The following is a 12,262-nucleotide window of genomic DNA, read 5'->3' as shown; positions in this document are numbered from 1 at the left end:
AGAGAGCCAGAGGGAGAGAGTGCGCAGAGAGAGGGAGCGCACACGGAGAGAGCGCTCAGACAGAGAGAAAGAGTGAGCATGTCCAGAGGGGGACAAAGCACACAAAGACAGACCTCAGAGGGAGAAAGCACGCAGAGAGAGCACAGTGAGAGATGGTGAGAATGAGCATGAAAGGAGGAGCAGAGCTAGAGGGTGGAAGAAAGAAGAGAGGAGAGATGATCGAAGGTTAGAGGAGATAGAGCATAAATTATAAGGCTCTTTTCAATGCCCTGTCCACAACTGTGTGAACTTCCTGTCATACTTCTAGGGATTACATCTAATCTACAATAGTAATCGAAGGATTTATGGTATGGAATGACAATAATCTGTGGTCCACATGAACAATGCGGAAATAATAGCTACAGGTGGAGGAGGCCACTATTTACAGGTTTTGTTTAGGCCACTAACGCTAGTCATTGATAAGGACACTAGGTCTTACGTCTGAGGTCAGCTTGTTGAAAATTTGAGAGCAGCACCAGTCTCACATGAACATTTCAGTGGGATATTAGTTATATAGAGAACCCAGCAAATAAAACTATATGATCTTGTGATGAAGTCCGACACCATAAATCCCTTTTATACTGAAATTTGGTTTGCCACAGACTGGCTGAAGATTGTATATCCAAGTGCTCAGAAAAGGTGTTCCCAGTCAAAAAATCAACCTTCCACAGCATGCCAACAGGTAGAGTGCAGTGGATGACTTAAAACTTTCAGCATTAGGAGAATATTTTGTACCTTTCGAAGCAGGAAGCTGCTGCACAGATCTGGAAATTTTGAACAAGTAAATTGCAGCATTGCATTGAATATATTTTTCATGTATAGTATTCACTGAGCACTCCTGTGTAAGTGATGATCTGCTGACTTACCTGACTGTTCACACCAGGTTGATATGCCAGTATTTTGGCTGTTATTTCAGGCGGAAGCTGAGTGCTGACAATTCTGTAAAGCAAAACATTTATACATAGTCTGTGTACATCAGCATTGCAGTATTAGACCAGACAGCATATAATTCTAAGACTACCTAAAAGTTGAATTAGACCCATTGTGTCCAGTTCCTACCTCCCATTATTCTTCATTTTCAATCTGAAAGCAGTGACACATGCTGGAGGTTCATGAGCATCAATAGCTTTCTGGTTCATGACCCAAAGCGGCCTTCTTTATTGCACAGGTCTGGATAGGGATTGTCAACTGGCTATTTGGCAGCAAGGGCATCACATCCTCACCTGGCTGAAGACACACATGCATGGCTGTTTCTTCCTCATCTCTAGCCCAAGGGTCTGAAGCTGACTGTCATATCCCCACGTCTGTCCTCCTTCCCACTCTGTCCTTATTCAGATCAGTCAGCTAAGCACAGAGCGGGTAAGCCTTGGCCTTACTGAATGTTGCATTTACCCATTAGACCTCAGGAAGGAGTTGGAGTTATTTTCCAGACAACTGGAGAGTGGGAGGTGAACCACGTATAAGTATTATAAGTACAAGAAAATTGTAATTTAAAAGACGTACCTCAAAAAAAATAAGCAGCATAAGACAAAGACTATTGAATATGATGTTGGCTGCTACAAATGAAAGGGATGTCAGTACAGTGCACTGCAGACTTACAGGTTTGTATAAAGAATGCAACCAGCCAGGATCTTTGGACAGCGCTGACAGGTCTGTAAGATGAGTGCAGCTTTTAGTAGTAACAGGGGATCCACCTGTTGTTAGTAGACAGAGCAGAATGGGATCAGAAAACTTGCCCAAGAAAGCAACAAGTCAATTCCAGATCTACACACAGCTAAGCCAAGCAGAATTTAGTCAAGTGAAGTTTTAGCAGTGTACAATCAATAAACCAAATTGCTTCCCATTATAAACCACTTAAAACATCAGTGGTGCCTCAACGTTACACTGCATCCCATGTGTCATATCTGCAGTACAAATATTTTTGTCATGCTCGAATTTTTTTCGGGTAAGATCATTAAGCCTTCATACAAATGATTTATTCAGAGGTGAAAAGCAGCACTATACCATGCAGTGCCTCATTGTAACATTGCAAAGTGATATTCAGGAAATGAGCAAAACTGTGGCAAATGGGTTTCAAAGTAGTTAGATGTGAGGTCATCCACTTTGGGCCTAAATTGGATGGAATAAGTTATTTTCTAAATGATGAAAAGTGAGAAACAGCGGAGGTCCAAAGAAACTTGGAGGCCCGAGTTCATAGATCATTAAAATGTCATGAACAGTGCAGAAAATAATCCAAAAGGCTAATTAAATGCTGGCCTTTATATCTAGAGGACTAGAATACAAGCTTCAGCTATACAAAGCCCTGGTTAGGCCACACCTAGAGTACTGAGAGCAGTTCTTACCTTAGGAAGGATATATTAACCTTGGAGGGCGTGCAGAATAGCTTTACCAGAATGATTACCTGGACTCCAACGATTAAATTGCAAGGAAAGGTTATACAAACTTGGATTGTTTTCCCAGGAATTTAGAAATTTAAGGGGTGATTTGATTGAGGTTTTAAAGACATTAAGCTGAACAGAGAGGGTAGATACAGAAAAACTATTTCTGCTGGTTGTGAAGTATAGGACTAGAAGGTATAGTTTAAAAATTAGACCCAGACTTTTTAAGAGTGGAATTAGGAAAGGCTTATTTTTGCAAAGGGGGATTTGCGAGTTTGGAACTCTCTTCTGCAAACATCATTTGATGCTAGATCTATAGTTAATTTCAAAATTTAGATTGCTAGATCTTTGTTAACCAAAAGCTATTGAAGGATATGTATACATCATCTATATAAAAAGCAAGTATGTGGAGTTAGGTGGTAAATCAGTCATGATCACATTGTATGGCAGAACAGGATCAAGGGACTAAATGATCTACTCCCATTTCCAAGTTCCTATGATGAAGTGCTACGTAAATAATTAATGTAAGTCTTACATTCCAAAGAGTGTTTACCAGGTTCAAAAAGGGAGATTCCAGCCAAATTGTTAGGATTTAGAATGCGCTGCCTGAAAGGATGGTGGAATCAAATTCAAAGGTAACATTCGAAAGGAATTTGATAAATACTTGAAGAGGAAAAAATTGCAGGGCTATGGGGAAAGTGCAAGGGGAATGGGACCAATTGAATAGCCCTTTCAAAGTGCCAACGTAGCCACGATGGCCTTCTCCTGTGCTTTATCATTCAACAATTCCATCCATCATAAATTAGCTTCCAGTCTCAGAACAACCATTCTGGTGAATAAGCTGATTATTGGCTTTCTATTTAATGCTGGTTTAACCATTGGAATGATACTGTAACAAAAGAATCTCACAATGTAAGGTGTAAAAGTGGAGAGTCTCCCTAGATTATACATACTTCAGTCCTGTCTAGGTTACACAAGGAGTTGAAAGTCTGGTGCAGGTCACAGCTATTTTGCTGAATGTGCTCTGTGTACAGATCCCATTGACGAGCTAGCTGTTCTTGCTCCTGTATCTAGAAAGGGAAACCAAAAAATGTAAACAGGGATAGAAATTATTCGAAAAACCAGAAGCTGTACTTAGGCAGGTTCTGGAAGTCAAGTGCGGCTCCAACTGAATCTATCCCAGATCTTGTTGGAGATGGTCATTGCCTGGCATTTGTGTGGCACGCACGTTAATTGCCGCTTGTCAGCCCAGGCCTGGATATTGTCCAGTCTTGCTGCATTTGGACATGGGCTGCTTCAATATCTGAGGAGTCACGAATGGTGCTGCGCGTTGCACAATCATCAGCGAACATCCCCACTTCTGACCTTATGAAGGAAGGTCATCCAGGAATATGAACAGTGCCTTACCGATCAGTACAGGCAGTAAGGACTCAGCCCAATCAAAGCAGCAAAAATGAGTAGGTAGCTAGCAATGTTCCCCTGGGCTGTATGGTTGCACAACAACCTGAAAGTTGCCATGCACGCTGCACATAAGTCAGTCCCTTTAAGTTACCGTTGGTGCCCAGGTACATGATCATGCAAAAAAGATTTAAAAGGAACCACAAACTTAAAACAAATCACCCGCACACTCCAAAAAAAATTAGCTAGCCATTGGCAGGGAATACGGCCGCAGTTCAGCAACGCAAGTGCAGAATGAACGGGGTTTCGTGTCGCAATCCCAAACACAGCATCAGCTACACCCATTCATAATTCAATACAAATGGAAAGCATTACCTGGTATATACGCTTATTGGATCCATTGTAAAATGTAAAGACACCTATAAGTTGATCCAAAAATCGCTTACAGCTCACATCAGGGACTTCTATGGCACATCCAAGAGCCTACAACAGAACAGAGAAAATACATTCTTTTAAAATGATTACACTCAGCAGGAGTTGGAAATCTGTATTGTTTTAATTGCCAGGCACTCATCTTTTTGATGTGGAGGTACCTATTTTATACATACCCAAAGGTATTCCCCATCCACACGGATAGCAAACTTCAGCTTTCGCAAGCGGATTAAACTGGGCGGTGATCCAGAAATCTCAGTAATGCAACAAACCACGCCGGCAATCTGCCCACACAGTAATTCCCGTTGGTCAACGGTGGTCTGTCCAAGAGAAGTTGATAAAGTTTTTGAGAGTCAGTCAAAAAAAAAGAGCAAAATGCAGCCAAGTGGAAAGAAAGCTTTTAAAGTAACTTTCCTTTTATTTGAGAATAAAAAGTCATATTACCCGATCGCCTTTTTAAATTTAGTTTCAAAACAAGGTAACCCTGGTGGCTAAGTCAGCAAAGGCAACGTGAATCTGAACCACACAGACCAGCGGGCCAATTCCTAGTTTGGATTGTCTTGGTTGGTTTCAGCTGGAGTGGCTGGCAATGGCGAGCTAGAATAGGCTCCAATAACACAAAGCAGTGGGATGTGGAAATCAACCATCATTCGGAATACTGTTCTACAGTGAATCAGGTGTAAAAAGCACCCATGTGCAGATGTTGGGCAACAACAGACTCAGCTGTTATAGCCTGCTCTCAGCTGACAGGTTTGGCAACACTCAATCTAAATTCACCCAAGAAAAATGGTCACTTGCACAAAATACAGAAGAGTCATGAAACAACACTCCATAATGCAATAGCACCTTGTGGAGAATAGGGCAGCAAATTACAGGCAAAAACAGACAAAAAAAATGTTTTAAAATGAAAGAGAACTTTCAGTTCTCTGGAGCTTATCCGATGAACAGCTGAAAGCGTCACCTTATGCTGGTCTGGTTAATCTCAGCACAGCAGTTGTGGCGCTATTGCTGACTGTATGAATTGAGGACAGAGGAAATAAATAAATCAACGCATGTTACTGCCCATGTAAAAACTGGATGAGGATGATATTGGTTTCGGCTGCAAAGCCTCGTCCCTCACATACTTGCTGCCCCCCCCACCCCTCGCCAACAATCACTGTCAAGGCCACAGGTACACAACAACTTGGATGTGCCTTTGTATGTGGAACCATAATTCAGCATGATCCAGCACATTCAGGGAAACTGGGAAGAGTCTTAAAATAGAAACCTTTACAATCAAATCCTAACTGCTATTCAGTAATCCTCTCTGGAAAGAGCGACATTCATGGACAGTCACATTGGTCCTGCAGTGTAAAATGAGAAAGCGTTTGGGGCACTTGGTTAAAACTGTTACGACTGGGATGGGAGTGCATGAATCATCAAGCCCTACTCCTCCCATTCCTGTTGTAACATAAACTGAGGGCTCTTTTGGAATTTGAAATGTGGACAGCGGGTGATTGCATGAGGAATAATAATTGGTCAGGGATAAAAGGAGGGACACCAAGTTTCTTACACGTTGGTAAACTGAAATGGTGTTGGAAGTTGCTAAGGCTTTTTCACAGTGGGAAATGTAACCATGACTGGTTTACAGAAATTAACCAAGAGTAAGCCAAAAGAATTGGCAGATGAGCTGGAGTTAGAATTACCTGAAAGGACGAGGAAAGCAGCCATAGTTAAGATAATCGCGCAGCATTTTGACACTGGAGGAGATACCAGAGAGACCACGTTCTCCAGGAGGTGAATCAACCGAGTTAGCTAAGATCTAGTTGCGAATGAAGCAAGTAGAACAGGAAAAGGAACTGAAAAAACGTGAATTAGAGGCAAAAGAAAGAGAATTGGAATTGTAAAGTCTGGAGGCAAGAGAAAAAGAAAATGAAAGAGAAAGAGAAGAAAAGAGAAAGAGAAGAAAAGAGAAAGAGAAAGGCAGAAAATGAAAGAGAAAGGCAGAAGAGAAAGGGCATTCAGGAAGCTAGAGCTGGAATTTCAGGCAAAGGAGAAGGATAAAGAAAGAGAGGCAAAGGAGAGAGAGAGAGAGAGAATGAGAAAGGGAATGACGGTTTAAAAGGCCGGACCTTAAAAATGAGGCCTCAGATGCTGAGGAAGGTTCTGGTGATGGAAAAACCTCCAGCCCAAAGTCTAATGGGGAGATGTTTAAATTTGTACAAACTCTTCCAAAGTTTGAGGAAAGGGATGTAGAGGCATTCTATATTTCATCTGAAAAGCAAACAAAGTGGCCAAATGAACTCTAGACATTGCTCTGACAGAGTAGGTTGGCAGGTAGAGTTCATGAGGTTTATGCTTAACTTTCAGAACAGTAATCGGTGGATTATGATGCAGTAAAAAAGGCTATTCTTAGTGCATATGAGTTAGTCCCTGAGGCACACAGGCAGAAATTTTGAATATAAGGGAACAGCCTGGGCAGACCTATACTGAATTTGAGAGGGTAAAGAAAAGTGATTTTGACCATTGGATATGGGCATTAAAGATAGAGACAACATATGAAGTTCTTAGAGAAAATATTCTCTTGGAAGAATTTAAAAATTCACTTCCTCCAGTAGACAGAACCCATGTTGAAGACCAGAGGGTTAAAACAGCTGGACAGGCAGCAGAGATGGCTGACGATTACGAGCTGGTCTGTAAATTTAACCCATTTTCCATCAACCCCACAAACCCAAGAAGGATAGAAGATGGGAGGGTGAAAGGAAGGCAAGTAGCCAGGGAAGAGAAGGGACAGCTGGGAATACCCCCGAAACCCCCCCTCGGGCCATAAAGGAAGGTGCTGAGGGTGGAAACGTTGTTCAAGGACTAAGTGTTTCCATTGTAACAAGGTGGACATGTTCGTGCCGATTGCTGCAAGTTGCATGGGAAATCCATGGGACTTATTGGGGTATGTAAGGGTGGTTCAAGAAAAGGAGCCCTGACTGAAAGTACAACTGATTAAGTTGTTGGATTAACTGCAGCTGTGAAACCGAATGTGAACACTGCTGTGAGTTCAAGAGAGGTGAATGAGATACATGAGAGTTAGAAAGAATTCTTGTTGAGGGGAAAAGTAACCCCTTATCCCTCAAATAAGATAGCTAAACCTATTATCATACTTAGAATTACAGAAGCCACTCAAACACTTTTGCTGGGGGAAAGGTATAACTTTTCCACCAGACAGCATATTAAAAGCCAAGATTTTAGTCAATGGTATTGGCTGGGAGTATATATCTGTACCTTTCTACTGGTTGTACTTGGAATGTGACCTATTGTCTGGGACAGTGATGGTCGGGGTTGTTCAGCAGTTACCCAAAGATGGAACTGATTTACTCCAGGGAAATGATTTGGTTGCAGCGAAGGTAGTAGCTTCCCCCATAATTACAGAAAGCCCAAGTGAGATTAAAGAGACAGAGCAGTTACAGAAAAAGGTTGCAGGAATTTTTCCTTTGTGTGTGAAGACCCGAGCAATGGCTAAGCAAAGTCCATCATCAAAGGTCAAAGTGATACCACAGACAGTTACTTGGCTGGCTGAAACTTTCTTTAAAGACTTAGATAATCCAAAAGAGATGATTAACACTTCTTCTCTAGTTGAGGCTCAACAAGCTGATCCAGAGTCAAGTAAGATAGCGCAATCAGCCCAAACTGAAGCTGAGGATAAGGCAGTTCCAGAATGTTACAATAGTAGAAATGGAATTCTAATGAGGAAGTGGAGACATCCTCACAGAGACCTGCGGATGAGGAGTGGATGCTTATTCATCAGGTAGTGGTACCGCCCAAATATTGTAAAGAGATATTATGGATAGTACATTAAATTCTTATGGAAGGACATGTAGGCTTAGGGAAAACTCAAGCACGGGTAAACTGGCACGTTATCGAAAATGAAAGCAAGACACCAGTATATCCTTACTATTATGGATATGACAACTTGATTTCGAGAGGCCGCCCCTTTAAGGACCTTTACAGCTGAAGTAGTGGTAGAGAAGTTAACTCAATTTTTACTCAATAGGGATTACCAGTAGAGATCCAGTCGGATCAAGGTTCCAATTTTATGTCAAAAATTTTTCAGGACATAATGATTAGTTTGGATTTAAAACAGTTAAAGTCCACAGCATATTAGCACAGGGAGCTTTAGAGAGGTACCATCAAACTCTCAAAATGATGATGAAAGCTTATTGTCATGAATATCCCCATGATTGGGACAAAAGGCTGAATTTTCTTTCACTTGCTTTGTGAGATTCACCAAATGAATCTGCTGGTTTTAGTCCTTTTGAACTAGTTTACAGGTGTGAGATACGAGGTCCTCTGAAATTAACCAAAGAAAAGCTTTAAGGAGAGAAGGACAAATCCTCTATGTTAGATTATGTGTCTGTGTTCCAGGAACAGCTCACAAGAGCCTGCAAAGTGGCTCAAGAACATCTTAGCATTTCTCCAAAAACAAATGACCAAATGGACAGGTAAGCAAACTGTGACCCGAACATTACAACCTGGGCATGATGTGTTAGTAATATTGCCATTACTGGGGAACCCCTGAAAGCAGGTTCAGTAGTCCATAGAAAGTAATTAAGAGGGTTAGTAAAGTAAATTATTTGACAAATACACCCGATCATAGGAAAAAGAATTTGGCTGTGTCATATCAATATGTTGAAACAATACCAACGTAGGAAGGAAGCTAGGAAAGAGCAGGCGTGTCAGGTTATAAGCATAGTGGGGACAAAAGGGACAGTGAGAGTGAGGTAGAAGGAGACTTAGTTCACAAGTTGAACTTCCTACTATTCGCTTAGCTAACAGTGAAATATTAGGACAGTTAGATACCATATTTTCATAGTTAGAGTAGGACAACGAGAGGATCTAGTGAAGTTACTTACAGAATTTAAAGGGATATGTAGGGATAAACCAGGTGCTACAACTTTAGCCATACATGATGTGGATGTAGGGGAATTTTCACCTATAAAGCAACATCTTTATTGGTTAAATTCAGAGAAACAAGCAGAAGTGACAGCAGAAATTCAGTATATGTTAGAAAATCTCCTAATTGAGAGTAGACAAAGCAGTTGGTGTTCTCCAGTATTGTTAGTGCCTAAGCCTGACGGGTCAGCCAGATTCTGAATAGACAATAGAAACGTTAATGTGGTAACAAAACTGGATTCCCACCCAATCCCTCATCTAGAAGATTGTATTGCCAAGGTTGGCAGTGCCATGTTCCTTACTAAGATAAATTTGTTGAAAGGACACAGGCAAGTAGCTTTAACATCACGAGCTAAGGAGATATCAGCTTTTGTCACGCCAAATGGGCTATACCAATGCTAAGTAATGCCTTTTGGGCTAAAATATGCTCCAGCATAGAGTGCCGGAGTTGTGTGCTTCAGAGAGTAAGGGGAAGAAGGGAAAGAGGTGTTTGGTTGCTTTTGCCTAAACTTTTTCGGCCTCCAGGGATTGATTCTTGCTCTGGTACAGGAGAAGAAGCTGGTTAATTGGTGAGTATCTGGTAAATGGTTAAGGTTTATTCTATTCCTACAGCTCAAGATAGTAATTTTTTGAGTTCAAATATTTTGAGCGAGAGGTGAGTTGGAGAAGATAAAAGGCATGGATCGAGAGGCCAACCTGTAGTGAGACCAGTGGCAGAGTGACATCACAAACCACAACGTAACACGAATGCAGGGAAAGCAGCTGATTGGTGAGTAGGATTGGTGAGTATTTCTAGTCTTTATAGTAAAAGTTGTCTTTAGTTTGTGTTTCGCTCTTTAGTTTTTTTTTCTCTTCTTCTTAAAAATAACTTGTTAAGTATAAGATCTATACTGGTGTAACAAAAAATTAATTACAATAAACTGTAAAGAGTGGGGGATTCTTCAAGTGTAAAGAGCAATACTAGAGCAATTAAATAATTAAATAAAAATACAATAGTGATGGGTGATGTGTTGCTGCTGTAGCATGTGGGAGCTGCTGGACACCAAGGTGATCCAGAGCGAATACATCTGTAGTAAGTTCGAGGAACTTCGAATCTGAGTTGAGGAGCTGGAGTCCGAGCTGCAGACAGGGAGAGGGAAAGTTACCTGGACACTTTGCTCCAGGAGGCGGTCACAACCCTCAGATCAGGTAAATCAAATTTGGTCTGTGATCAGGGACAGGAGGGTGCGACAGCAGGTGAGGCAGATGGGGAGGGGTGGGGGTAACATTCAAGGACACTTGGCCCCTGCAACCGTCCAACAGTTACAAGGTTCTTGTAAGCTGTGTGGATAAGAGCGGGGACTACAGGGAGGATGAATGAACTGACCACGGCACTGTGGTACAGGTAGTCATTCAAGTGGGGGGAGGAAATAGGAATGTTGTAGTGGTAGGGGACAGTATAATTAGGGGAATAGATACTGTTCTCTGTAGCCGTGAGTGTGAGCCCCAAAGCCTGTGCTGCCTGCCTGGTGCCAGGGCCAAGGACATCCCCTCAGGGCCAGAGAGGAACTTGGAGAGGGAGGGGAGGAATCCAGTTGTCGTCGCCCAAGCTGGTACCAACGACATTGATAGGACTGGAAAGGAGGTGCTGCTGAATGAATTTGAACAGTTAGGAGCTAAATTAAAAAGCAGAACCTCCAAAGTAATAATCCAAGGGATTGCTACTTGAGCCACCGGCAAACTGGCATAGGGCAAATAAATTCAAGGAGTTAAATGCGTGGCTCAAAGATTGGTGTGGGAGGAATGGGTTTCAGTTCATGGGGCACTGGCACCAGTACTGGGGTAGAAAGGAGCTGTTCCAGTGGGATGGGCTTCATCTGAACCATGCAGGGACCAGTGTCCTGGTGAATCGAATGACTAGGGCTGCAGAGAGGGCTTTAAACTAAATAGAGTGGGTAGGTGGGAGGGGGGGAGAGTTCTGGAGAGGGGATACATAGGCTTACAAAGCTGCAGGGCAGCTATTTGGGTAATGATACCCAGAGTGTGACAGGAAGGGACAGAGTGTACAAACATAAAAAAAGCATCAAATAGAGTCAAAGGGGGAAAAATGGTAAAAAGGCAAAATCAATGTTTCTTTACTTAAATGCATGTAGTATTCAGAACAAAATAAATGAATTATTGTACAAATAGAGTTTAATAGGAGGTATGATCTTATAGCCATTATGGAGACATGGTTACAAGGAGATCAAAGTTGGGAACTAAATATTCCGGGGTATGTGACTTTCAAAAGGACAGGCAAGAAAGAAAGGATGGTGGGGTAGCTTTGTTAATACGGAATGGAATAAGTACAATAGCATGAAATGATCTTGGATCAGAAGATGTAGAATCCGTATGGGTGGAGATAAGAAATAATCAGGGTAAGACAACACTGGTGGGAGTACTCTATAGGCCCTGTCATGAAAATATAATAATTATTGTGATTTATTGTAAAGGTAGGTTAGTAGTGAGGTTTGGATTAGTTTCTCTATATGGATGTGTGTGTGTGTGTGTGGGGGGTGGGGGGGGGGGCAGCGGGATTTAATTGAATTAGAGACTAGTCTGGAGTTTTGAGTTATCAAAAGGGAAGCTAGGTTTGAAATGCTAAATACGTAAACATGGTTGAAGTTTTGAATGTGAGGTGTGAGGAACATTTCCATTTTTAGATAAACCAGAGTAGCTTGAATTTCAAAGAGATGATGTGATGTTACACCTAGCCATATGAAGCTAAGTCAAAAAGTGTGTTTACTTTTCCCAAAGGTTACTGATAATATGAGTACTATGAAAAAATTATATTATGGAAAAAGTAAAGTTGCGAAGTCATATTGGAACAATAGAATTTACATGAAAAAGGGAGAAACATGTATAAAGGAGATGAGGTTATGTGTAAGGAAGAAGGCATTCTAAGATCTAACACAAGTGTGAAAAGCCTCCAGCCTCTATGCTCAAGTTGCTGTCTACAGGAATCGAAGCTGAGAAAATTCATTTTGAATATCACAGTCCAGGGTATTGTGTGCTTTGCCTGGGCCTGTTGAAATCTATTTTGTTTTACTGTTGCCTTAGTGGAGGTATAACTG

The 12,262-nt window shown here is 41.6% G+C and overlaps 1 protein-coding gene across 2 annotated transcripts in view; it reads right to left on the bottom strand.

Annotated features, from left to right (window-relative positions):
- Positions 1-12,262, bottom strand: part of hps4 (HPS4 biogenesis of lysosomal organelles complex 3 subunit 2) — a 63,534-nt gene that overhangs the window by 29,113 nt on the left and 22,159 nt on the right. For both annotated transcript variants that reach the window (XR_005944810.1, XM_041202734.1), the window contains exons 3-7: positions 4,424-4,567; positions 4,191-4,298; positions 3,371-3,487; positions 1,639-1,733; positions 906-978 (exon numbers count right to left, since the gene is read on the bottom strand). Coding sequence is in view for 1 of the 2 variants with exons in the window: in XM_041202734.1 (XP_041058668.1) it covers positions 906-978; positions 1,639-1,733; positions 3,371-3,487; positions 4,191-4,298; positions 4,424-4,567 (537 nt within the window). In the remaining variant the exon portion in view is untranslated. The remainder of the gene's footprint in view (positions 1-905; positions 979-1,638; positions 1,734-3,370; positions 3,488-4,190; positions 4,299-4,423; positions 4,568-12,262) is intronic.

Source organism: Carcharodon carcharias, chromosome 13, assembly GCF_017639515.1.
Source record: "Carcharodon carcharias isolate sCarCar2 chromosome 13, sCarCar2.pri, whole genome shotgun sequence".
NCBI lineage: Eukaryota > Metazoa > Chordata > Chondrichthyes > Lamniformes > Lamnidae > Carcharodon > Carcharodon carcharias.
Note: the sequence above shows the minus strand (reverse complement) of the source record. Positions and strands in the feature narration are given on the sequence as shown.